The following is a 27,127-nucleotide window of genomic DNA, read 5'->3' on the forward strand; positions in this document are numbered from 1 at the left end:
TTCCCACACAAGCCGCCACCTGTAGGTGTGGTGGATCAGGCATACAGTAGTTCACACACAATCAGCAGGAGACGAAGGGCTAGGCAATCTTCACTTCACAATGAAGAAGCAACAGGAAAGTTCAATGCTCAGATGGTTCCTAGCATCACCACAAGACAGTGAACCAAGGGTCAGCAACAGGGACAAAACCATCCCGTAAGTCATTTATTTTGGCGGGAAGGAATTTTAGTTTGTCTAAAAAGTTTGTGCCTGAAAAAGAAAAAATGACAAAATGAAATAAAAAGTTGATTACAAAAATCACTAGGAATTCTGCTAAAAACATGTTTAATTTAGTAAATCTGTTCAAGTATTCACACAAATAAAAAAAGACATTACATGACCAAAAATGTGGACACCGGCTTGTCAAATATCTCATTCCAAATCAAGGACATTAAATATATTTTTAAGCAAGGTTAGTTAATAATTATGCTTTGGATGATGTATTAAACCACCCAGACACATCTAAGATGCAGTCGTCCTTTTGAACTGAGCTGCAGGACAGGAAGGAAACTGCTCAGGGATGTCACCATGAGGCCAATGGTGATTTTAAAACAGCTACTGAGTTCAATGGCTGTGATGGGAGAACACGGAGGATGGATCAACAACATTGTAGTGACTCCACAATAATGACCTAAATGACAGCGTGAAAATAACAAAAATATACAGAATAACGTGTGCAAAAGGCACTGAAGTAATACTGAAAAAAAACAAAACACTTTTGGCCTAAATGCAAAGCCAACAACCGATCAATGAGCAACTGCCTCATGGTATGTGTATGCTTGACATCAGCAAAGACTGGGGAGTTTTACAGGATGAAAAGTAACAGAATGGAGCTAAGCACTAGAGGAAAACCTGCTTTACACCAGACACTGGGAGAGAAATTCACCTTTCAGCAGGACAATAACTTATAACATAAAGCAAAAATCTACACTGGATTTGCTTATCAAGACAGTGAATGTTCCTGAGTAGCCAAGTTACAGTTGCTTCCAGAGGCAGTTTGGAACTCAGTAGTGAGTGTTGCAACCGAGGACAGACGTGACAATGGTCACGTTCTGTGAGCTTGTGTAATCTACCACTTCGCAGCTGAGCCGTTGTTGCTCCTAGACATTTCCACGTCACAATAACAGAACTTACAGTTGACCGGGGCAGCACTAGTAGGGCAGAAATTTGACAAACTGACTTGTTGGAAAGGTGGCATCCTGTGACGGTGCCACGTTGAAAGTCACTGAGCTCTTCAGTTCGGCCATTCTACTGCCAATGTTTGTCTATGGAGAGTGCATGGCTGTGTGCTCTATTTTATACACCTGTCAGCAATGGGTGTGGCTGAAATAGCCGAAACCACTAATCATTACACACTCTACTTTCTTCAAACAAAGCCTACGAGATAGGACACAAAACTGACTTTACTTCCCTTGACAGGGAAACAAGTAACATTGGAAAACGGGAAAATCCCCAAATTCAAATGGTGAAAACACAGAGTGAAAATCTACACTTAATTCAACAGCGAATTCAATTCCATCGTAGTCCTTTGCTCAACCATGCAGTTGTTTTAGCTTGCCTACCTGTATATATCGGAGGGCGCTCCTCAGGACACTGAGGTTAGAGGTCTTCTTCTCATCTGCATTGGGGATGTTTTTCTTCAGGGTATCAAAGCACTCCTTCAGGTGAGCCCGTCTGAGTAAGGGATGGAGGGATGAAAGAAGGGTAGAGAGAAGAATCTTAGTGAGAGGAAGGACGAGGTATGATTTCACACATTCAGCTTCTTCTTCTTCAAAAAAAATGTTGCAAACCAATTTCCCATTTAGGGCTAATAAAGAATTACTACTAACATGAGACATATTGAACAGGTTTTTCGTGGTAAAACGTCTGTGTTAAAGGATGCAGGCAGAGGTAAGGCAAGAACTCTTCCGCTTGGTCCTGTTTTTGGCCATTATAACCCTACTACTACAGTACAGGGAAGTACAATCAGAATAAACAGAACATTGAAAGCCATTAAAAAGTCCAAGATATGATCAATTATTGTCTGACAAATGCAATATCTATAGATTAGACATAAGTGAATAAATGGGAGTATAATTTGTTCTTAGAACAGGACAGAGAAGTAAGCAAGCAAGTCGGTTGAAAAAAGACGTGGGCAATAATAGTGTACACCTAATCTCACCATAACCTTAAACTGCCCTGTGCAAAGAGCTCAATCCACTGTTTAATAAAAGGCGACCATGGGAGAGAGATGCACCCACCTGTTTTTCTCAAGCTTGTTATGTACTTCTCTTGTCCCTGCCCTGTAAAAGCACAGATCGGAGCACATTATAAGATTGGGTGTCCAGAACGGGTAAGACGAGACTCACTGAACAAGAATTAAATCAACCAACAAATAAAGTACTCCATCATCTCTGTTACTTTACCAATATACTGTAATATATGCACAGGCAGCTAATTGGATCTGATTACTGCTCAATTGACCAATCAGGACACTCATTATAGAGTACATAATCCAAGAGTTATTTAGTCCATGAATCCTTCAGTGCAGTGACTTTTCATGGTTTGTGATTTTTCTGATACCGTTTGTACCTTACCACTCAACATGTGACTGACAATCACAGGCACATCTACACACAGACTCTTTGCTACAAAATAGCCACAAAAAAAATAATAAGGAAAACTAAAAATGCAAAATGAGGGAAAAAAAATCTAACCAAAGTGCAAACCATCTCTCCTATAAATAACAAAAATGGCCACTTACCCTCCAGGCCTCTTCTTCCCATCCAGGTCAGGGGGGCTGCCTCGGCCCCCAAAAGGACTGGTCTGGGCCCCACGGGGTGTCTGGGGGGGCCCTGGCTGGGGGAGTAAGGCATGCAGCTGGGGGGCTGAGACGATGGAGCCAGGGTAGGGCTGCACCAGCTGGGGTGACTGCTGCTGCTTCTGCAGCAGTTTATGGTTGCCAGATTGGGAGGAAACCATCTGCGGAAGCTGGTGGTGATTCTGCTTGTGGTTGCCAGATTGGGTCAACGGCAAGTGGTGGGAGTGGTCTGTCTTCACCTGAGGAGAGAGAGCCAAAAGTGCACCCTGTCCCTGGTGGTCGTGCCCTGGGGAGTGAGGGTCCCTCCTGGGGGAGGCCAGGTAGGGTGCTGCCCCGGCCTGGGGGGACAGGGTGGTGGAGGAGGGGGTTGGGACAGTGGGGGGCAGACCTGTGTGGTTGGAGGTCATCATGGGGATAGGGATGACAGTAATGGGCATGGAGGGGGGTGGCAGTGGGGGCGGGACAGGGGCGGGGCGGCGCTCCGAATGGGGGCAGGACTCTTCTGCTCGGGTCACATGGTTCATCTGGATGGGGGAGTAGGAAGTGACATCATTGCGCCTGTGGGTGTGGTCAGACAGCTGTTGGAGGCGAAGCTTCTCCCTCAGCTCATTCTCCTCTGTGGGGAGAGAAAGAAGGCATGGTTACAGGCTAGAGCACGTTAGCAACCGTTAGAGCCCGAAATGTTACCAGCATTTCATTCAATTTATCAACAAACATTTTGATTGTACTAACTTCGTCAACAAAGGAACATCTGAAAAGTAAGTGCAAAAACTTTCTCCAAAAGCCACCGTGACCGTCTAAAAAAGGAAACTCCTCCATAGCTCTGGGACGGCAGTTAGGTTAGCTCTGGTAACGTAGACTTCACCACCCACTGGGTTGACAGCAATGACCTCTAACCTCTGCCATGACCAGAGAACATTGTTTTCAAATAGGTCAAGCAGCATAGGTTAGGTACCAGCAGAAACATGTCTGACAACATTTCCAGCGTCACCTGACTAATCTCCATCTAGTGAGTTTGACAGCCGGGTTCACTCCCAACGAATACTAAAATCAATAAACAAAAACAGGGGAGGAAACTAGGATAGCTGGAAGGAAGCATTCTGCCATCCATTCACCTAGCTAGCACACTATGTTCACAGCTTATGTTGCATGTTCTGAATTGAAATATGATGCCAGACACCTCAATAGGGCTTTTATAATGCTAACATACGTTCATACCAGACCTGCAGGCAGACCTCATCCTGCCTCCTGGACCTCTGCCAGCTTATAAGAGCTGTATAATGCAGCCGCAATGCTTTGCCAGCCAGAACCTTGAGACTAGTTCGAAGAATTGACATATTAAAACAGAGCTCGTCTGAGGGAATCCTGTGGGCCCTGGTCAAAAGTAGCGCACTATATAGTGAATAGGTGCCATTTCCGAGGCAGCCAAAGTCCTATATTTATACAACTCATTAAGTTGCTCGTTGGCACTGGCTGGCTACAAGACAAAACTCAAATGCTGTTTATTCTTTTTATGAGTGGATTTACACACTTACAGGTCTGCAGTAAGACAGGAGGACTGACTAGTCTATGTGTGGTAAAAGCTGGGCTGAGCTCAGTGTGAGAATTTCTTTTGAAGAGGAAGTGGGGTATATTCCAAGGTCAGTGTGTTCAAGTAAAAGCAGGTTTTATGCCTCTTGCCCAATCCAAGTCAAACTGTCATAGTTCGAATGTAAAAAAGGGATATGTTCTGTTGGGATATTGCAAGCTTCAGTAATTCCCCAAACTAATCTTCTTACTGGGGACCCATATGCAACGACTGTAGTATGTGCCAGCCTAAATACTGTAATGAACTATTTGTAACTTTGAGCTGAAGCAGAATAGTTTTTCGGAGAAACTTCCATGTGTGATATCTCCACATCTACTGAAAGCCCTCAGAAAGAGAGAGCTGCAGGACGTTGGAAACACATCAGAAAATGTATTGTGGCAGCAAATCAATTAGACAAAGCTTTTATTCAGCCCTCTAACCCAACGTTGTGACTGAAAACGGAACAAACACATTGTGTTGATGTTAGTGCAGTACTGAGATTGAAGACATTGAAAAATTGTAGCGCAAAACGCTCCGTAAACTTGTCTGTTATTTAGGAAGCAACTTGTTTGTTAAAACGTTTCAGTACTGATGCTCTTAACATTAGGTCCACGTGCGGTCCTTGAGAATGAGCTCCAATTGCGTTTTCCTAGCTCCTTCAACACATTCTCGTCTCAGAGTGGGGGAGAAAAGACGACAACCTGGACAAGCCAGAGAGACAAAGGAAGAGAGGGGGTTGAATCCCTGAGTTCTAGCAACGACCTTAACTCTCTTCATCCAATCAGATTGGAGAATCACCAACAGCATGCGTTTCAATGTGTAGATACTAGGGGGGCGGGGGAAGGGGGTTGTCCAGTCGCTATGGTAACAGTGGTGTTAGAACCCGTCAGACACAAGAGCTTTACAGCCATCCTTTACATCAATAAGAGGTTGAGCAGAGCCGAGCTAAACATGGCCATTACAGCACGTTAGCTACACAATGTTCCCTTCCCTTAGACCACCATATCCAATTCAGTGGGAGACTTCTCAGAAGCGTGGGATAAATTGAGGACATACAGTGTGTGGATTGGGCCCAAGCTGTGGTAATTTACCTGATTAGAGGGAGGGTGAAGCTGCATGTAGTCGAAGATATTGACAAAAGCGAAAAGTCTCAAAGCATAAATAACAAGTGTATGTGTGTGTGTCTGTCATAATAATGCTATCTGGCTGTGCATCTTCCAAAAGAGGCCAAGGCACACACGGAACATGATTTTGCAGTTAACAGAGACATTGGACATATTTTGTTCAGAGCCAGGCAATAGGAACAAGCAACAGCTCTACTCTCTCCAGCACAGCAGAGGCCTGGAGGCCAGATCGTCACGGTGACATTGAAAGCCTCCTCGGTCTTAGATATGAAGAGCTGATGTTGTTCTACATACTGCCTACTAAGATTAAACAGAGTGGCTCAAACTGAAACTACATTTTGGTTGGCCTTTTATAACAATAGTAAATTGTTGATCAGAAGAGGTATGTTTGTTCCTTATCTAGAAAGAAACAATTTGCCTTTATACTGACCTGAGCTAGACCAACTTAAGTTAGTAAAAATGTATATGTCCAAAACCCGGGGTTGTATTCATTAGTGCACACCGTAGCACTGTCATCAGTGTTTAACCTCCACCTCAGGCCTATATGGTACACTCAATAGTGACAAAGCGCAGTCAGAGTTCAAAGTTCAGCAGCCCTGAGAAGATGCAGTCCATTAAGTGCTCTTCTCCCACATACAAGAACAACCCATAAAACCCCAGGAGGCCTGGATTGGTTAGGCCAAACCCCAGAAGGATTGGATTGGTTAGGCCTTGCTCAGTCACACTCCCAGGGTAGGATTCAAAGGTCAAACAGAGTATTAGTTAAAAACAGAGCCAGGAATAAGTCCTCCTCTACATGCATCTGAGAAGGATGGTCCTTTAAAAACCCATGACATACTTAAACCACCGTTTAGGTTCAGAGTGTTGTGAGCTTGTCAATTGTTGAACAGGCAGTGGAGGTGTCAAAACTCCTAAATCAAATAAAATTGTATCAGTCGCTTAAACCTATTTTCCAGATGTTATCACGAGTGTAGTGAAATGTTTATGTTCCTAGCTCTAACAGTGCAGTGATACCTAACAATACACACATATCAGAACGAGAAATGTCAGAGTCCGGTAATATAAATATACAGTATACTGAACAAAAATAGAGAAAACGCAACACGTAAAGTGTTGCTCCCATGTTTCATGAACTACAATAAAAGAGCACAGGAATTTTCCAAAGCACACAAAAATATTATTTCTCTCAAATTGTATGCACAAATTTGTTTACATCCCTGTTAGTGAGCATTTTTCCATTGCCAAAATAATCCATCCACCTGACAGGTGTGGCATTACAAGAAGCATGATCATTACACAATTGCAACCACTTGCAGGGAACAATAAAAGGTCACGAAAAATGTGCAGTTGTGTCACACAACACAATGGTCACAGAAGTCTCAAGTTGATGGAGCGTGCAATTGGCATGCTGACTGCAGGAATGTCCACCAGAGCTGTTGCCAGAGAATTGAATGTCAATTTCTCAACTAACTTAATTTTAGAGAATTTGGCGGTACGTCCAACTGGTCTCAAGCGCAGACTATGTGTAACCACACCAGCCCAGGACCTCCACATCCGTCTGAGACCAGCCACCTTGACCGCTGATGAAACTGTGGGTTTGCACAATCTAAGAATTTCTGCCCAAACTGTCAGAAAACGTATCAGGGAAGCTCATCTGCGTGCTTGTCATCCTCACCAGGGTCTTGACCTGACTGCAGTTCAGAGACGAAACCAACTTCATTGAAGGTGAGCATTTGCCCACTGGCACTCAGGAGAAGTGTGCTTTTACAGATGAATCCCGGTTTCAACTGTACTTTGCAGATGGCAGACCGCGTGTATGGCATTGTGTGGGCGAGCGGTTAGCCAATCTCAACGTTGTGAACAGAGTGCGCCATGGTGGTGGTGGGGTTATGGTATGGACATGCATTAGCTACAGACAAACACAAATGCATTTTATCAATGGCAATTTGAATGCACAGAGATACCATAACGAGATCCTGAGGCCCACTGTCATACCAATCATCAGCCGCCATCACTTCATGTTTCAGCGTGATCATGCACAGCCAGCCCCATGTCGCAAGGATCTGTACAGAATTCATGGAAGCTGAAAACGTCCCAGTTCTTCCAGAGTCTGCATACTCAGACATGTCACCCATTGAGCATGTTTAGGTTGCTCTGGATCGACGTGTACGACAGTGTGTTCCAGTTCCCGCCAATATCCAGTAACTTCGCACAGCCATTGAAGAGGAATGGGACAACATTCCACAAACAACAGCCTGATCAACTCTATGTGGAGGAGATGTGTCGTGCTGCATAAGGCAAATTGTGGTCACACCAGATACCGACTGGTTTTCTGATCCACGCCCCTCTCTGGGGTATCTGTATTCCCAATCATTTGAAATCCATAGATTAGGGCCTAATGCATTTATTTAAATTGACTGATTTCCTTAAATTAACTAACTCAGTAAAATCTTTGAAATTGTTGCATGTGGCGTTGATATTTTTGGTCAGAGTATATGATGGTGTGTATAGACATTATATTAATAGAAACGGTGTGTATAACAGTAGTTATATAGGATGAGCCTTGACTTGGTTACAGTATATGCATATGAAGTGAGTAAAACACTATGTAAACATTAAAGTGACCAGCATTTAATGACTATTGACACAGGTCATTACTCCTGTCCTCTCTCTGCAAATGAATGAGACTCATGGAACTGACTGGTGAATACACAGCTGTGGATAAGGTAGAGGAAGGGGTGGTTGCTTCTTTTACCATTTTGGTTCTCAACCAAAGAGTAATCAGATGTGAAAGCATTGACCTAAGGCGTGAGAGAATGACGCCCACTCCTTGGTTTCCGGTAAGATCGGAGGCATAGTTGAGGATAGCCTAGTTCTCGTGCTATTTATAAACATACTTTTGTGAATCCAGGTGAGAGTCAAGTCTGGTATAACGTTACTGCATTAGTTTGTCAATTAAAACACTATTTTCATTGGTAAATTGGTTGACTCAAGACTGCCATGTGTTCTTATATAATAACATACACCCTTTCAAAGTACAGGAAAAACTTGAATAATGTTTGCACTGTTTGCCTGACTTACTACTAAAGATCTATTGAAATTTTGTCTGGTTGTGTTTAGCTCTATGGCCTTGATAGGTTGGGGATAAAAACATGTGTAGTTCCGCTTATATAACCAAAGCACATAACAGAGGAGTGAGTACAGTAGAAGGGGAGAAACACTGCCCTACTTTCTTCCACACTGATCTAGCAGCAGCACTAGAGAGAAGAGAACAGGGAGGGAGCGAGGGGCCTCCGAGTGTAGGAGTGCCGAGCATGCACGTGGTGAAAGGGGCGGTCCCCGTTGCAGATGAGGCGTGGTCAACTTGGACACGTCACCAGCAACAAGCAAAAAACATTAAGCGATTAGCGTGCTAGCCGAAGGTTTCTTTACTAGGAATGTTCTATCTAGCCTACATTTCAGTTTAAAAAGTGGCATGTACGAAATCACATACTTGTAAAGGTGTATTCATACAGCCATTTTAGGAATTCAAAAGATTGAGCGCCACAGGAGCCGAGAGGGAAACCTGAATCTGTCATATGATCCCCTGATATGTCAGGTCAGATGATGTAAAACGTCTTCAGCACTCGCGTCGCCACCGCCCTTTACTGAGATGAGTTGTTTTTTAATGTAAAATAATGAAGAAGGTTACTATACGACTTTAAAAGTGGTCGCTAAATGTTAAGCTTACATGGTTTTGCCGAAAGATCATAGTTGGAAACATATAAATAAACACGATTGTTTCAAGATTTGATAGGAGGCGTCGATCGACGAGTTTGTAATGCAGTAGATTTCACATGGCTACATTGTGTCCTGTCACACATCCAAATTATATATTTGTAGCCAACTTCTTTGCACAAGGGTCCAATCTGAAATAGGCTACTTTTTGAAATCACACCTCCAATTGCTCAAGACATTTAACTCTGTAAAGCCAACTAGACAGTTGAGACAAGGACGTCTGATTAGTCACGACCCCAACGCAAACCAAGGCAATACAAATCAACTGTGCACTTAATCTTACATTATGAACCAAATGTTTAATTATGAAGGGAAAAAATGACTGAGGTTAAATGCATGCAGATTCCTTTCCCAGTAGAAAGATCTTATAGATTTGACACATCTAAATAACTATTTACTTTGATCCTTTCAAATCCTAACGTTGAAAGTATCTAAAAAAAAAAAAACGATAATTGATTGTAACCTTTACATACCACGTGCCTTCTGTTGTTGCTGGGCTTGCAATTCCAAAAACTTGGCTGCTTCTAAAAGCGTCTCGATGCTCATTTCTTCTACGTATTGGAAACAAAATGTTACAAGCAAAAATTAAGCGAATGTTACAGGCTATGCACTTTATTTTTCAATGTTAGGATCCAGTATTTCAGTCAGCAAAATTGAAGAAAAAGGTAATCGGATACCCCTCGTAGAAACTCTTCCACATACGTAGAGGAGTTGCAACAAGATGGCGCTGAGTATAGTAGGTAACAAATCAGGGCCAAAAGCATACCATTTAAGACCGCCCACACATGTATTCCCTCCCATACACTAAAATAACAAATAAAACACGACATATATCATTGAAATGAACTGATATACTGGGATTGAATTTCATAATGCTACAACACAAACTACACGTTTTCTCATGGGTTCCTAATCCACGATTTGTCTGTGTCCGTTCACGACAACACGTTTATATATTATTAACATATCATTGCCTAATAGCTAATCACAAGCCGAGAACAACAAAGTATTGAGCTTGCACACATGGGCAAACTAGTGGAGTAGCCATCATTCTCATATTATGATTCGGTCTCTGGGTCAGTGGCCTTAGCAACCAGCCATCATTGACCGAGGTAGTTTGTGTGTATGCATTGATATGTAGGCTACGTGTTTTTAAAAATGTATGTAGTTCTGTCCTTGAGCTGTTCTAGTCTAATGATGTTCTGTAATGTTTCATGTTTTGTGTGGACCCCAGGAAGAGTAATGGGGATCCTAATAAAATACCAAATATTTACCACCATACATGTATTAGTCATCACAAATGTCTGTTTAAAGTAATGTAAAGGGAAACATGTAATTTATCGACCGTGTTGAAAACATTTGCTGTAGTTGCCATCATAAAGGTACAATTAATCATACAAAGGGCATGGTGGAATGTTTAATTAACAAACAAGGTGGTACTGGGCGGGGCGGCTTTAAACAAGAGCATTTCGAACGTTTGCTATATAAAGAGACAGTACGCTTTTCTCGCCACATGGCCGAGTGTCGACGACCTTGCGCCAACTGGCTGCTGTTCGATGAGTAGTCATTTTCCTCAGTTTAACTCTGAGCGGTAACTGCTCTTTTAGTTTGTAGATCTCTTGCACTTAGGTAATTAACAATCATGTATCTTAATGCTTGTTTGTGGGTTTTACTGGATTGATAGCTATTTTCAACAGTTTTCCAAGACCACGGGTACCATAAATCCAAACCAATCATTTAAAAGTGGCACCTCTTGTGATTAGAAGCAATCATGATGTATCAAAAATCTAGACTATCTATTACAAGCCTGTTGTAATCAGCACACTGTTGTTCTATTTTTCACACTGACCTCACATGATTCTCACACACAGGAACTGATCAAGGCAAAGTCCTGCTGTGTATGCAGTGGTGACCTCTCATTCAGGGCAGGTCACCTGTTTTGAGCCCCACATTTGTAGCATAAAAAATAAAATGTATTTATGTAACTGATGTGAAATTGAGCCCAGGTAGGGGCGAGGAGAGGTACAGAGGCTATACTGTTACATATACACACCACATTTTTGGGGGCTTGCCTGTTTTGCATGTTATTTTGGCATTAATACATGTCTCATCAGTTTGCAAACAATGTAAAAAATATATATATATAATTGTTAATGAAGCTGCATACACATGTTTTTTTTTTTAGTAAGGCAGCTCCAAAATGCAGGTGTTTCAGCCTAGCTCAGTGCTTTCTGTGGTGGTGGGGCAGCCAGCAGAAAATGGGAGCATTGCACCGTGATTGGCTCAGTGTTCTGTCACTCATGGGGACAGTACTTCATCACCAAGTTTAAGTCCTTAGTAAGGGTAGACATCCAAAAGTTCAGCCCTTTGTGTCCTGCCATATAATTATATTACAAGTGCCATTCCAAGAAGGCTCAATGTCATTGGCCACAGATGAAATGACGTCAAATCAAGTTATGTACAGCAGCTTTGATTGGACTGATCATGTCAACATCTTACTTAGTCTTAGCTAGCAATCATCATGAATCAAGTCGACAATCTACTGGCAAATCCTTTTAATCCTTGTCATATGAGGAGAAATTATAGATAAAACGTATCTGTGCTCATCGGTCATAAAGATAACACAACAAATTGGAAATCGCAAATTCAACAATCAGTAGTCTGGAAGGAATCAGTGGCTAACTGCAAGCATTGTAAAGCAACCACTAATGTGAGCCTGCTATTCAATGGACGCCGTTTGGGTCTTGCATGTCAATGTGCCTCACCCTAAATTGTCTATTTTCACCTCTTAATTTCACCTACTGTTCCAACTTGTTTTAGAGAAATGTAATCATCAAATATTGTACGAGCTTTCATTGTTTATATGCCCCCTTTATTTATCTTACGGTTCTGACTTGTTGTACACTGTAAGAACGGCCCATGTTCTGAATTCTGTCGCTGTGCTGAACAAATGGTTATGACTATGTCCGTCGTCGCTCGCTCATTAATGTCTTAATCAAAATTACAGATGGCCTCTTATCCGCTTGTCGTTCCCTTATGCCATAGTTTGTACATCTCAATTGTCAGTAGAAACCACATTTGTTTAAGCAAGTCAGCCATGTTTTTTATTTAAAGGCAGTAAATGAGGCTGAATGAATTGTTTCTCTGCCAGACAAGGCTCTGCTGAAAGTCAGGTGTAGCAGTGGTAAGGTTGGGACAGCTTTATGGAGGCCCTAACACTTTGTGGGCACTGTTTGTCACCATTATAGTGCAATTACTGTATTGTTTAGTGGCTTTGCTGGCATGCATCCCAAGTGACCCCACCACCAAGATGCTAAAATCGCCACTGAGTGTGTGTCCTAAGAACACACAGCAATGAGCAGGAAGTCAATATTGTTTTATTTTTAAAGCACCACAGTTGCACTCACAGAGCTGTGAACTCAAACATACATATACACTCACACTGTCTTTACAGCTGCACCATCGAGCACATCCTGACTGGTGTTATCCTGTCTGGTATGGCAACTGACCTACAGATGGTGGTGCGGACGGCCCAGCGCCTCACTGGGGGCAAGCTCCCAGCCACCTAGGACGTACATGCCAGGCGGTGTCTAAGAAAGGCCAGAATAATTGCCAAGGACTCCAGCTACCAGAGTAATGGACTGTTTTCCATGTTCACATCCGGCAGGCGGTGCTTCAAGGCTCAGACCAACAGACTCCTAAACAGCTTCTATCCCCTGGCCATAAGACTGGTAAATGGCTAACTAATGCTCTCCCTCAGGTGATCCACAGTTCTCTCTCTACCAACTGACAAGATGCTGCTGCTATAATGATTACATTTATTACTACCATAACGCTGCTGTTCATTGATTTAGATATTATTACTATCACTGCATTGTTGGGAATGAGCTCTCAAGGTAAGAATTTCATGGTAGTGTTTTACACCCATGGTATCCTGTGCACGTGGCAAATGAACTTTGGGTCCACTGCTGGACCACTTTTCCTGGTATTCACCACTAAATCCCTGCTCAGGAAGTTTGTGTTTGGCTGCAACCTCATGTGACAATTGCACGTACAGGCACATGAAAGACTGGGCATCCTGCATTTGGTTTAGTTTTAGCTAAAGTGTGTGTGTGTGTGTGTGTGTGTGTGTGTGTGTGTGTGTGTGTGTGTGTGTGTGTGTATGCAAAGATCATTCATTACCGACTCAAGTCAATAAGACCATCTAATTTGGCTGGCATCACTTTCTAATTGTGATACTAAGGCAGGCCACATAGGTGGCTACCCAAAATGTGCAGCTATGGACTGCCCTCTTGTGGCTGCTTATGGAAAACGCATCCTAGACAAATGTCTGGGATAGACTACCTGTGTGTAAAACACTGACTGAACATGGAAATACACAAATAACATGGTACTAAAACATACAATTACCAAACTTGATTTAACTAAAATGTCTAGTCATTACAACCTTGACAAGGAGACTTGCAGTGAAACTGTACTGGACCTGCAAATAAGTATTTCACATTCACTATATTTTACAAACACTGGACACGACAGAACAATACCGGTAAGTTATGTTCTCAAAGTCCCTGCCTGTGTCTATTTTCTCGCTTAATGAATTCGACCCAGTACTACAGGCCAACTATGTTCCATTATATCCCCAGTGGCTTGGCCACCACTCTAACAGAGTGTTCTTCAGGTAGGTACACATTTGGTTCATGTCCTTGTTTTGGCCTTCCACCCAGTGGATCTCCACAGCAACGTCCTGCTGCTCAGTCTTCACGTTCACCAAGCGCTTGAACAGGAAGTGTTGTACAACGCTGGGGCTCTATGGCTGCATCACTTCCTGTCCAGTGGCACTGACTTCCTCTTCCTGTGTTTCGGTAGGTACCTCCTGTGGGGTGGTGTTCTGTGTCTTGGTGAGTAGTGCCATCTGTGCCAATGTGATATTGGGTGTTGTAGAGGTACAAGACTCCATGACGACATCCTCCTGTTCCGCTGTTCTCTATTGGGACACAGCTGACCCCCTGAGAGTTGGCGCCATCTGCCCTGTTGGTCCCGGACTGTGGAACACTGCCTGGGGTGTGTGTAAATCTGAGTGTGAGCTATATGGGATGTGTGGAGTGCTGCTGGCTCTGTGGGTGCTGGGCTGAGGAAAGAGTGGTGGAAGTACCACTGGGGGACGCTCTGGGCAGCTCTGAGGTGTGGGCCTTGGTCTCTGCGTCTCCCGTCGATTCAGGTGTTCTCCACAGCCGTCAGGAACAGACTCTCCTCCTTCCTCCCACAAGGGACACGCTTGTGTAGCACCTGCAGAACACAGATGACACGGTTGCTGTGCATTTTGAGTCTACAATCTATGATTTGTAGACCTCTGTTGGAGAAATTGGGTTAGGGTGTGTGTTTGCACAAAAAGCATGTCCACGAATGAGTTGTCTGTGTGTGGCGCGTAAGTGTGTGTGTGGTGCTTGCGGTATGTGTTCCTTACAGTATGAGTGTGTGTTGCTTGGGGAGTGTTTGATTGCTGTATGTGTCAGGGTTTTTTTCTGCACAGAAAAGTATTGGGCGGGCCACCTAAGTGTTTTTTCAGGTCGACTAAGTCCAAACAGTAATACAAAAGTGTTTGAACAATTCTTTTTTGGGGGGGGATGGAAAATCATTTTTCAGCGTAAATATAAAACGACAAGGGACATATACAACAAATATAAGATCAACATTGAAAACTAACAATAAAAGCTAGTCAGGGAGAATCTAAAACTCAATATGACATTTCCTTAATGTTTGCGCATGAGCACAAGCTTGTGTGGCCTACTACTTCGTGGCTGAGCCGTTGTTGCTTCTAAATGTTGTCACTTCACAATAACACCACTTACAGTTGACCAGGGCAAAATCTAACAAACTGACATCCTGTAAATGTTTGTCTATGGAGATTGCATGGCTGTGCCCTCGATTTTATGCAACTGGTGTGGCTGAAATAGCCGAATCCACTCATTTGAAAGCATATATATATATATATATATATATATATAGTGCATTAACCCCACACAATGTGAAAAAAAAGCCAAAGGGGGTGTAGATTATATGTATACACAACTGAAATATTTTATTAAAGTAAGTAACTGATGGTTAATAAGCAGTAATGGGCCGTCACTACCATTATGGGACTTTTATTCTGTGTTATAGCATTCAACCCTCAACGCAATTGAAACCAAAACTTAAATGTGACTACATTTTTTTGTAACTGAAACCAACCTCAAAGCACTAAGCCAGGGCAAAATGCATAGAATTACAGGAAATTCATTTTAAAACCGCAAAATCCTCTCAGCTCCATGGCAAAATGTGTATTGAACTGCAGAAAATTAGCTTTAAAAACCAGCTGCATTTGCGCTCTGCCAAGATTGGTGCCTTAAATTCTTGCCCGCAGGTCTGGATGGGCCAACCACGACTACCACCTAAGCCCCTTTTTTAATCCAGAAACAACCCTGTGTGTGTTTACCTTTAGGTCACTGTCTTCTCCAGCCAGGCAGTGATGGCCTCCACAGGCCTGGGGTTGGAGAGACAGCCTGTAGAGGAGGCCTGGGACTGCAGCAGCATGAAGGACAGTGGCTTACTAGACTTTTCCAGTTTCCTCTTCTTACTGGGGGGAGACTGCATTGAGGGAGATGGAAATAATTAAATATCCATTGACAGTATGTGGGATTTACCGAGGTACCATTGTCATATTCTTCTCTATTAAAAACTTCTGGTGAAGATGTAGTCACATACTTCAATGAATGTAAAACACTTATTTGGAAAATGTGAATCCAAGATGACCGTGTGGAGACTGCTGGTAAATGCACAATATCAATACCCACACAGTATGTTGTTCAGACAGGCATGTTAGTCATAAACAAGTACACTGGGACAGCATTCCTGAACCTGAAGGTGCTAAAAGACAAGTTTGTCCCAGTTCCACACTCATACTGCACATGTCATCATACACCTGAGGCACTCAAGTTCACTCTGACCAAACAAACAAGGTTAGACATTGACCACGTGAGCTGGTAAAGTCTCACTGTCCTAGTCACCATGGAAACCCCTCTGGACGGCTGGGGTATGATGAGGATGAAGTGAAAAACAGATGGAGGGAAGAGAGGAAGTAAAATACTTTAGCTCACTCATTCTGTGTGACAATGAGTGAATGAAAGGGGGCTTGATGGAGAGCCAGAGGAAGTGAAAAGATAGTCTTGGATTCCTGGAACCATTATGATGACTCCTGTCTGTTTAGACCAGCTCACGCCACGGATGAGTCACGACCTGCATACCTCTCTCTCTCTGTCCTTCCCGTGACTCTGCTGTTTTTCATCCGCAGCTCTCCTTAGCTCATCTTAGTGTAAATGCAATATCAAAACACACCACAGGGGGGAGCTCCTTCCATGTGATTTAGTACTACGCCCCTGCAATGACATTGGCCCTGCCTCAGAGCTGCTACTGGTGCCATGCTAATATGGTGGAAGCATTCCTTATCTAAGCAAGTCCACACATAATGATGCCACAGGGCTCTACCTTATACAAACAGTGCTATAAGTCAACATTTTATTTAAATGCACCCAATTGCCAGATCGGGTCTACAATGAAACAATGCAATAATGACATTGTAATCAGTCAGACAATACAGCGAACTGACCTGCACGGAATGGAGGACTGGATTACGACCTTCAGACTGGTCCTAGATCAGTTCTCTTATCCTGTGAGATAATGTAATTTGTGTGGTGGTATACTTTAATGAAGACAGCAATGTTTAATTCATGTATTCTCTTTCCATAGAAAAAAGGTAGCAGACTGGTCAATAGGAGAAAAAAATGAAATGTGTCTAGTCTAGACTCAGAATTGGGTTCAAATACAATTTTTTTATAATTTAGTTAGGCTCTATTAAGATTGCATGGCTCAAAGGAACCAATAGAACAATCGCAAAACTACAAGCTCCCCCGCCCATCTGTCACTCCAGGAAAGCTAAAGCAAATAGTGTTTGAACCCAGGTCTGTCTAGTGAGTCTATACCAGCCAGGGCTTGTTATAGCTGCTTCATGTGTTTCTGATTATTTCCCAGCCCTTCTCTCTCTGCTCAGTAAGCCCCTGCAGCTCAAAGGAAGAGGAAAAAAAATCTATACAATCCATCAAGGATTGCAGCCTGTCTGTACAGCACATCGTTGACATAGATACACACATCAACGCAGTACACACACTCATATGCACATACACAAAGAGATAAACATGCACACACAGGAAAACACTTACACAAGCAAATAAACAGAAAGCACAGACAGGAAAGGACACCTCATCTAGTCTGATGTGTGTACGGCTTTAAATCAACTCTTCGATCTCCATTGATTCATCTTTACTCTTTCTCTCCCTCCCTTTCAGTCTTTCTATTATTAATCTGACTCACCCACTCCCAAATACACTCAAATGTGTGCTCAGTCCACACACAAGAAAGATAGCTTTCTGTATTCTGTTTTGACCACACCTCGCTCTAGTCGTCTAGTGTAGCCAGTCTGTCTGTTTCTCCCTCTCTAGCAGCCAGTCAGCCCCATTTGTCCAACTAGGACTCAAGCCTGGGAAATCAGCTGAACAGAGCCTCAGCATGGCTCCCCAGATAATAGCCCATTATTCAATTACTGACCACAAACACAGACAGATCAGCAGAAGAGAGATGGCCATTTAACCATTTAACCTAGATAGGGATAGCCCCACCCCACTTTTCCTCTCCCTGTGGGGCCACCAGAACCTCAATACCAGGGTCTCTTGTTCCTGTTGACCTCTGACCCCTGCTATAAATCTTCTGACTGGCTGCATGCCAGACACACCCGCTGTACTGGGCCCACAGTGTCACATGACAGTCAGGGAACAGAGACCAACAACAGAAGCTAGAAGGCCATGAAATAGCCTGGCCTCCCCTTAATGCTCTCTCTTTGATTATCTCATGTCTTGTTCCCTCTAATTCTCTCCAAGTTTCCTTTTATGGTCTTTGTACCTTCATTCACTCTCTCCATCGTCCTCGATCTGTCTCTCTCCCCCTCCCTCTCCCTCTCTCTGTTGTGAAGGGATCCGATTCTGTCCATGTGCCTGGTGAGACTCACTTACTGCATTACACATCAGTCAGATGTGTGATCTCAGAGCTATTGATTGAATCACCAGGATGTGTTAAAAACACAGGCTGTGATGCCACAGAGGAGCTAGTTACTAGTACACAGGTGTCTGCTCTAGTAATCCATGGGTTAAGTAGGCCACAGACACATGTACACTCACCAACACACAGTCATATGCACAATTCATACATAGACAGACATATCCCCCCTCCCCCAGGTGTGGGGTCATCCACACACTCCTCCCCAGTCTGCCTGGTAATGATACAGTGCTCCACTGTGTAAAGAGAGAAGAGGAGAGGGCAGTAAAATGTAGGCCAATCTTTCTGCTCAACTGCCTTTGTGGTGAAAGGCAAACGAGACTACACAAAGACCAAAGAAGTCATTCAGATACTGTAACACTCCACTTCCCACCCCCACACCTCTCTAGCTCCCTTTAACTCTCGCTCTTATTCCCAATATTACCAGCTTTCACACTCACACATTGATCTCTGATGCTCTCCCTCATCTCTCTCATCTCCTCATTCTATCACTCCCTCAGCGGCCCAAAAACCTAATGGCATGGCGTGCATGTGCACACACTCCTGCCCTAGCAATGGTTGCCTGGATACAGCAAATTAGGGGAGGGACACAAACATCTCCCCAGAGGGCGGGTTGAGTGTTGCCTGCGTTCTCTAAAGGAATGGGCTGGAGAGTGGAGTGGGATGGGCCGCAAATGCATTATTAAGGTAGTGTGTGGAGGTTGGGAACGTCTGGAAAAGCAGCAGGGGTATAGTTAGGACATGCCCCTAGATGACTGGGGAAGAGGGAGCGAGAACACGAGAGAGCGAGATGCCATGATTATGCCTTCCTCTTCTACTCTCCCACTATAGATGAGCTGGTTGGGAGAGGACCCGAGGGGTACCGCTTACCAGAGCCAGCTTACCAGAACAGTAACTTCATCATAGAAACTCCAGGCCAGAGCCCAGCTCATGGTCCGTCCCTGGCAGAACTCTGTGTGGGTCACTTTGGGCACTTGGGAACAGAAACAGACTGATAGAGAACAACACTAATAAAGGAGACAACACCAACAAGCGTTAGCAATACACACATGTAGCTCTGAAGAGGCATATTTCCAGCATGTCAAGGTGATGGAGAGCTGCACTACGTCTTTCAAGGTGTGAACAGCACACATTTACACACAGTGCTTACAGTGCCAGAGCTGAGCACTCGTGAGAAGAGCCTCCAATAAGCATGAAGATCCGTGTAAAAGACTCTTCAATAGTATTCACTATCCACTTGATACCGCCTCCCTTCACACTCACAATCAATATGTGGTGTGTTTCAGTGGGGAATGTGCCCCAGAGATACAGGTCAAAGGTCAGGGAAATGGATCCCAGAGGAAAGAAGACACATCTCTCTATGAGAGCGCCATGTTGACCCTATAAACACTCACCAAATTAACCAAGCAGCGAGAGAGAACGAGGAAGATAGAGAAAAGTGCGCGAGAGAGATAGGGTGCAAATATCATTAGCATATTAATTAGGTCTCCTATTCCACCCCCACCCTCTTGCCTGCGCTGGACGTTGGCCAAGGATGCACTCACACTAATGAGCAGTGACACGCAGCGACAGCCCTCTGACACCTCTGGAGGATTGTGGGATGGTCCTCCCCCAGTGATTGACATGGTGTGTGTGTGGTTAACACCCTTGGGAGCTGCTGTGATGCCATTCTGGTGCCAGCTGCCAGTCATCCCCAATGAATGGGTCTGATAATCTGAGGTAAGCGACTGGTACAGGCTGGAGACTAACCTCTATAGTCAGATAGTCAAGTCAGTTAGCAGTCATGCGCTAGGGGCTAATAGCTAGGATAATGGCGCTAATGAACATTAGCGGCGCTGACCTACTGTGTGTGTGTCTAAGCCTGGTGTGTGTGTAATGTGTATGTTTGTGTGTGGGCCCTGCCATGCGTTTCAGTCATGCAACACTAAAAGAAATCAGCTCAATCAGGTCTGGGCTGTGACATTGTTTAGCCAGCGTATTAGCCAGGCTTGATCCGTTACGGTTCAGAGGAGGTATTAGATGGTAGGAGGGAACTCATTCAACCCTCCATTACCTCACCTTGTCATTGGGTATGTATGGGGCATTCAAGTATGTTAACTCACGCCTGGGCTTGGTACAGTGCATATGTGTGTTGTACCTATTTGCATGAGCTGTGTGTATAAGAACATGTATGAGCATCTAATGTCGTCTCGTCGGAACTCCCATTCTGACAAGTGTCTCAAATATATCCAAGTGTGTGTGTGTCTGTGTGAGCACGTACGTGTGTGTGTGTGTGAGCACGTACGTATGTGTGTGTGTGTGTGTGAGCACGTACGTATGTGTGTTTGTCTGTGTGAGCACGTACGTGCGTGTGTGTCTGTGTGAGCACGTACGTGTGTGTGTGTGTCTGTGTGAGCAGGTACGTGTGTGTGTGTGTCTGTGTGAGCACGTACGTGTGTGTGTGTGTCTGTGTGAGCACGTACGTGTGTGTGTGTGTCTGTGTGAGCACGTACGTGTGTGTGTGTGTGTGTCTGTGTGAGCACGTACATGTGTGTGTGTGTCTGTGTGAGCAGGTACGTGTGTGTGTGTGTCTGTGTGAGCACGTACGTGTGTGTGTGTCTGTGTGAGCACGTACGTGTGTGTGTGTGTCTGTGTGAGCACGTACGTGTGTGTGTGTGTGTGTCTGTGTGAGCACGTACATGTGTGTGCGTGTCTGTGGGCTCACCCCTTGTTTTCTCAACTCCTCCTTCAAAAGGTGCCAGGCTGAACTCCTGTCTAAGATCAAACACCCCGCATATATTGGATCTCCCTCCTTGACTCTATGGGAAAAAGATCCTAACGGACTTTCTGTTTTTGTAGTTCTGAGGCAGAGTCGGTAACTACGATTTCAGCTGTAGTTTTAATATATATATATATAAATAAGAGAGAGAGCAAAAGAGAGAGGGGCTAGAACAACAACGAGACCAGTATGAGTCTCGATGGAGGAGCAGAGCTTTGATGTCTTGGCCCTGAGCAGGAGAGCAGATCAATATCTCTCCTCTGCAATGAAGAGATGAGTCTATTGTAATCGATACAACAGCATATAGAGCTTCAGTATTAACCAGCAAGGAGAAATAGACAGAGACAAACCGAGCAGGGAGTCAATCTGGATAGGAAAACTAACAATGCATGACAAACCTTGTCTGGTTAGGTTGCCTTCCTGTCTAGATTAATTAGGCCTAGATACTATATATCTAAGAGTGCTATGCTACGGAATGCTACGTAAGTTGAGGATGGAGTGTTTGTTATGTGAATGTCACTCTTTTCAAGACAATCTTTTTTGTTTACTTTTTGAACAGTAGTTCTGAAAGTAGAGCTTTACGTCCCTGAATTGTGCATACTGTCACATATGCTCTGCTCTGTGTGCATGATGTGTACAATGTCAACGTTTCTGGTCACTGTATTTAATGTACAGTTACAAGATGACATGTCGTCACACCCTGAGTTGTTCTGAACAGAATGATCCTGTTTGTTTATTGTGAAGAGAATTCGCAGCTGAACACACACCTGAATGCACTCATGACTCCTTTCAATGCTCACCTAAATGATCATCTGTTTCTCTGAATTGCCTTGAATGCTTAACACTAAGACCATATTTTATAACTTAGCTAGTCATGTTGGCAATAGAACAAGCTTTGAAATCCTTTTCATGCCCAGTGACCCAGATTGCGATTTATAATTGACCGTTTTTCGACTGCGCTAACAACTGTAACTGTGTGATGGCGGGGATAGTGTTGTGTTCCAAATGACACTACAAGTGTCTTTGCACAGCTAGGAGAGCTAAAAAAAAAGCACCTTATAGTTGAGAATCTTTGAGTCATAAAAGTGCATTACAATTACTTAGAAACTGTGCCCTCTTTTGACCAGAGCCCTGTGTGACCACTTGGGGAAACCAGTTAGTCCTCTCACTCAAACACTTGTCATTGTTTAGACTTGTGTTGCACGTACCCCACATTTACCAGGAATACTCTTATGTTACTCAAGGTATCCAGATTATTCTGTTATCAACAAATTTGTCGAAAAGTAGAGTAATTGTAAAATGCACATAAAATCAACAGTGTAATGTTTGGATTCAGTCTTGTCAGGTGAACTGTTGTGTATTAATTAACACATTATCTCCAAACTGCTCCTAATCAATTGCTACCAGAGTTATGCATATTCTTTTCATATTTCTTCTGTAAAAAACATTTCAATGTAGCTCTATCCATATAGGCAAATTCTCACAAGTTTAAAGGGTTAAAAGGGGAGAGGACACCCAGTACCTTTACACAGCACAGACTACTACAGCCAACCAGATTTGAACAAGGTTTTGAATAAAGGTTTAATTAAATTAAATAAGAATTTGTCGACCTAAATGGCATTCATTGAAAGCACTGAAAGGTTTTGGAATGGGAACAGGAAACAAGCCCACTCTGAAAAGTGTACACTGTGTTTGAGGGCAACACAACACAAAAACCAATCTGGCTAGATAAATATCAACTAACAAAAAAAGCCGGATGAGCTTGATGGCATTCACTAAAAGCCTTGAAAGATTGGGGAAGAGCCCACTCAGAGAAGCACCTGCAGAATGGAGGTACGGGAGGGACTTTTGGGGGTGAGAGGATTTTGGGTAGGGTTGGGGGGCAAAAGCCTCGCCTCAAGTGGCACTATGAAATATTGAGGACCTGTAATATCCCCAGATGTTCCCCACTTTGTCATGCAGCGAGGAGGGGCTGAACATTCATGTTAACACACACACACAACAGCTTCCTCACTTCCTTCCTCCAGAAATACCTTCCCTCCCCAAAAAACTAAAATCTCTCATGGGGGTCAGACAAAAGCATTCAGATTCTTGGCAAAGTCGTATATTTCTTTACAAGCAAACCCCTCCAAGAGTGATTATCATATCAATAAAAGACAATAATTAGCAGAGGGCATCACTTTGATAAGGGGGAAATCAGCTCCTTTTCCTGGCTGGTGTTTGGGGTGTGCTTGACTGTGTGTGTGTGTGTGTGTGTGTGTGTGTGTGTGTGTGTGTGTGTGTGTGTGTGTGTGTGTGTGTGTGTGTGTGTGTGTATATCCGGGTGTGATAGTCTGGTGAGAGTAATTACAGCTCAGTGTTGTTGAAGGGGGGGGGGGGGGGGTGGTGGGTCTCAGAGGACCAATCAGAGGGGCTGGCTTGGTTTCCGTGGACACCTGGCAGTAGCTCTGCTGTCCCAGCAGGCAGTGTGTGGAGTGACAGCCTGCTTACTGCTGCCTTGGCCCCAAACACACATGGCAGGAGAGGAGAGAGGGAGGACAGGAAAGAACAAAAGTCGGAAGAGAGGGAGACTAGGGCGGGCACGCCTTCCCCTGTGGCAGACACTCATCTATGGTCTTTACACAAGCCAAGCGCACCACCAAGTGTGAACACACAGACACATGCACAACCAGGCAAACAGACAGAGGGAGACAGACACTTTTCCCCCTGTGAGGGCCACTCATCTTTCCACTGAAACATATGTGCACACTGATGCGCACACACACTCGTGGTTGACAATCATCTTTCCACACACCTTTCATGTCAGCCACTTGTCTCCCAGTCCCCACGCACGCGTGCGGTCTGATTAACTCTAATAGTGCGTATCTCTCCCACTGCATCCATGTCTCACTCCACTGCACCACTGACAGGCCTTGTAATGGTGGTGGTGGTGTGTGGAGGAGATCTGCACGCCCCACACACAGCTGTTCCCTGTGGGCGTGCGGATACTGCCAGGGGGTGGGTGACTGTTTACTCCTGGTGCCAATTCATTAAACAAACTCTGGGTGACAGCTCCATCCCTGCACCCCATCTGTCCTGCTCTCCTCCATCAGTAGGCCTCTCATTCTTCAATCTCTTACCTTTCCTCTCATCCAAAATTAAAAAGGTGCATTTGTAACAGAAGGTAATGAACAAACACCCAACAACACCAACCATCAGCTTTTTTCTATATTATATTTGGGGTTTAGGAAAGTGGCGCAGATATGAAGCATGAGCAATCTGAAACGATCTTGAACGCTACCCCACTTCCTTCTGTGAAGGCTCAATGTACTGATGGGGACCAAAATGTTGTGTTTGTGAACGCAATATGCGCGTGCGTGCTGCGTGTGTCACTCTCTCTCACCACAGGCGTGTCTTGAGTTGCAGGCTGTCATGGATGATCCTCTTGACAAACTCCAGCTCTCCGCCCTCAGCCATGATCTCTGTCACCCCACCTGTGTTCACTGAGCTGGGGGGAGGACGACGAGAGTTCCTGGAATTTACCCCCTGGGGAGAGGAGGACGGAAAGGGAGGGGATGAGGAGGGGAGGAAGAAGGGAGGGGAAAAAAGAGGTGCATGGGGAGAGAAATAAAGGGTAAGAGAAAGAGGAAACGTGACGGGGAAAAAATGAGAAAAAAATGATCTGTGAAAAGGAGATTAATAAAGCGGTTATTCCAGATACTCAAAACACTTTCCATCTAAAAGAGGCCTACCTTAGCCTCTAGTTGGTTGGCGGAGAAGGGAGGGTTACACATGCAGAAGTCATAGACAATGGCTGACTCCTCTTTTAAAGCGTCCATTAATAGGGTCTTCTGGGGAACTTTCACCACTTGGACATGAGACAGGGCAAGGACAAGTTATCAACAAGGTTTCAAGCCATCTTCCTTTCAGTAGTACATTACATTGCGGCTACCAATGGCCAACTTGCCACTGACCTTTGATGAGGTCATAGAGGTTGTTCTGCTCTATGCTCCTGGTGTCTATAAGCTATAAATCAGTTATAGCCTCTCATAGCACTACATAATGAAAGTTCACCTTTGATGAGGTCCGAGAGGTTGTTCTGCTCCACGTTCCTGGTGGCGTAATCAAAGCAAATTTCATCTACCTCAGTAGCCAGGTAATGCCAGCCGTTCATAGAAGCTCCCAGCAGGGGGTAGATACAGTATGCTCCAGTACCTGGGGATATAACACACTACGTGAGGAATAGGGTGTGTGTCTGAGTGTTTGTGTCTGTGGCAGTCTATTTAATGCCACTCCCGCTGTCTCTTATTGTCCATAACAGAATAATAAGAGGTGAGCCAGACAGGCCTGGATGATCTGATCATGGCTAACAGAGACCAGGGCCTCTTATCTAACTGACCACAGTGAGGTCCCCTGGGGCAGTAGAGATGGGTGAGATGGCACCCGGCAGGTCAAGGCTTGGGAGAGTAATTCCCTGTGGATATCCATCAGGAGAGTGACATCTCCAATCAGCTTACAGAATGGACCAGGCACCAGGGTCACCAATCACTGACCTGTTTCTCTCTCTCATGAGCTGACACACATCACAGTCTCTGATAGAGCAGGAAACCAGCCATGACATGTGGATGGGGATTTGGCCAGTGATCAACAGGAAATAGATGTGGGATCTGAAGGTGGACGTGCCAACAATCATGCAGCCCCTCTCTGCCAGTCTCCCTGCCAGTCTGTAATGCCCACTGGCAGCCAGCTGCTCTGGGACCAGTTAGAGTCAGCCTGTATTAAAAACATGTCTCAGAGTAGGAGTACAGATCTAGGATCAATCTTATTATGATCTCAAAGTCTAAACTTATCTTATATCAGCACTACTCTAAGACTTCAAATGTGAGTCTTGGGCTAGACCTGTGCCAGGCAGCACCTCTCTGCCAGCCTGAAAAGTGCATCGTCAACTATAAATCAAATATGCCTTTCAGCTGCCAGTAAATATACTAAATTATTAAGTTTCAAAATACTTTCCCATCACTCAATATTCCACCATGACACATCCATCCCCCTTATAGGCAATGTCCCAAATGGCACCCCAATCACTATACAGCATACTACTTTTGACCAGGACCCATTTGGCTTTGGTCAAAAGTAGAGCACTATGTAGGGAATAGGGTGCCATTTGAGACGCAGACACGATGAGTCATACCCAGAAAGATTACTGCTGGAGGAATATACTACAAAACTACAAGTAACTACACCATAACTACCCCTATAAACCAAAACTACAAGCAACTACACCATAAACCCAGACCTTAACACATTTCTTGGAAACTCACAAAGAGCCACTAACCACGAGCCCTAAATCAAAATGGCAAATCAATTCTACCCCAGCAGTGACTACCCTGCCACTTCTCCTAAAGACCACTCTTACAGGCTTCCACTGACACCATGTCACATAAACCACCAATCTTCCAGGCAGCATTCGACTGCATTCACCCCTTCCTCCATATCGCCCGTAGCCCAGTGCTCCATATCGCCCATAGCTCCATATCGCCCATAGCTCCATATCGCCCATAGCCCAGTGCTCCATATCGCCCATAGCTCCATATCGCCCATAGCCCTATATCGCCCATATCCCAATAGCTCCATATCGCCCAAAGGTCCATATCGCCCATAGGTCCATAGCGCCCATAGCTCCATATCGCCCATAGGTCCGTAGCGCCCATAGCTCCATATTGCCCATATCCCAATAGCTCCATATCGCCCATAGGTCCATAGCTCCATATTGCCCATATCGCACATAGGTCCATATCGCCCATAGGTCCATATCGCCCATAGCCCAGTGCTCCATATCGCCCATAGCTCCATATCGCCCATAGCCCCATATCGCCCATATCCCAATAGCTCCATATCGCCCATAGGTCCATATCGCCCATAGGTCCATATCGCCCATAGGT

At 44.4% G+C, this 27,127-nt stretch overlaps 1 protein-coding gene and 1 pseudogene across 2 annotated transcripts in view; both read right to left on the bottom strand.

Annotated features, from left to right (window-relative positions):
- LOC129822573 (max-binding protein MNT-like) overlaps nucleotides 1–10,037 on the bottom strand; it is a 30,122-nt gene extending 20,085 nt beyond the window's left edge. Inside the window, exons 1-4 of one of the 2 annotated variants that reach the window (XM_055880911.1) lie at nucleotides 9,781–10,037; nucleotides 2,783–3,455; nucleotides 2,280–2,321; nucleotides 1,602–1,713 (exon numbers count right to left, since the gene is read on the bottom strand). In XM_055880911.1, coding sequence (XP_055736886.1) covers nucleotides 1,602–1,713; nucleotides 2,280–2,321; nucleotides 2,783–3,455; nucleotides 9,781–9,853 — 900 coding nt within the window. In that variant the 5' untranslated portion in view covers nucleotides 9,854–10,037. The remainder of the gene's footprint in view (nucleotides 1–1,601; nucleotides 1,714–2,279; nucleotides 2,322–2,782; nucleotides 3,456–9,780) is intronic. The other variant, XM_055880912.1, reaches the window with a different exon arrangement.
- Nucleotides 9,904–27,127, bottom strand: part of LOC129822613 (RNA N6-adenosine-methyltransferase mettl16-like) — a 37,315-nt pseudogene continuing 20,091 nt past the window's right edge.

This window comes from Salvelinus fontinalis, chromosome 24 (genome assembly GCF_029448725.1).
Source record: "Salvelinus fontinalis isolate EN_2023a chromosome 24, ASM2944872v1, whole genome shotgun sequence".
Taxonomy (NCBI): Eukaryota; Metazoa; Chordata; class Actinopteri; order Salmoniformes; family Salmonidae; genus Salvelinus; species Salvelinus fontinalis.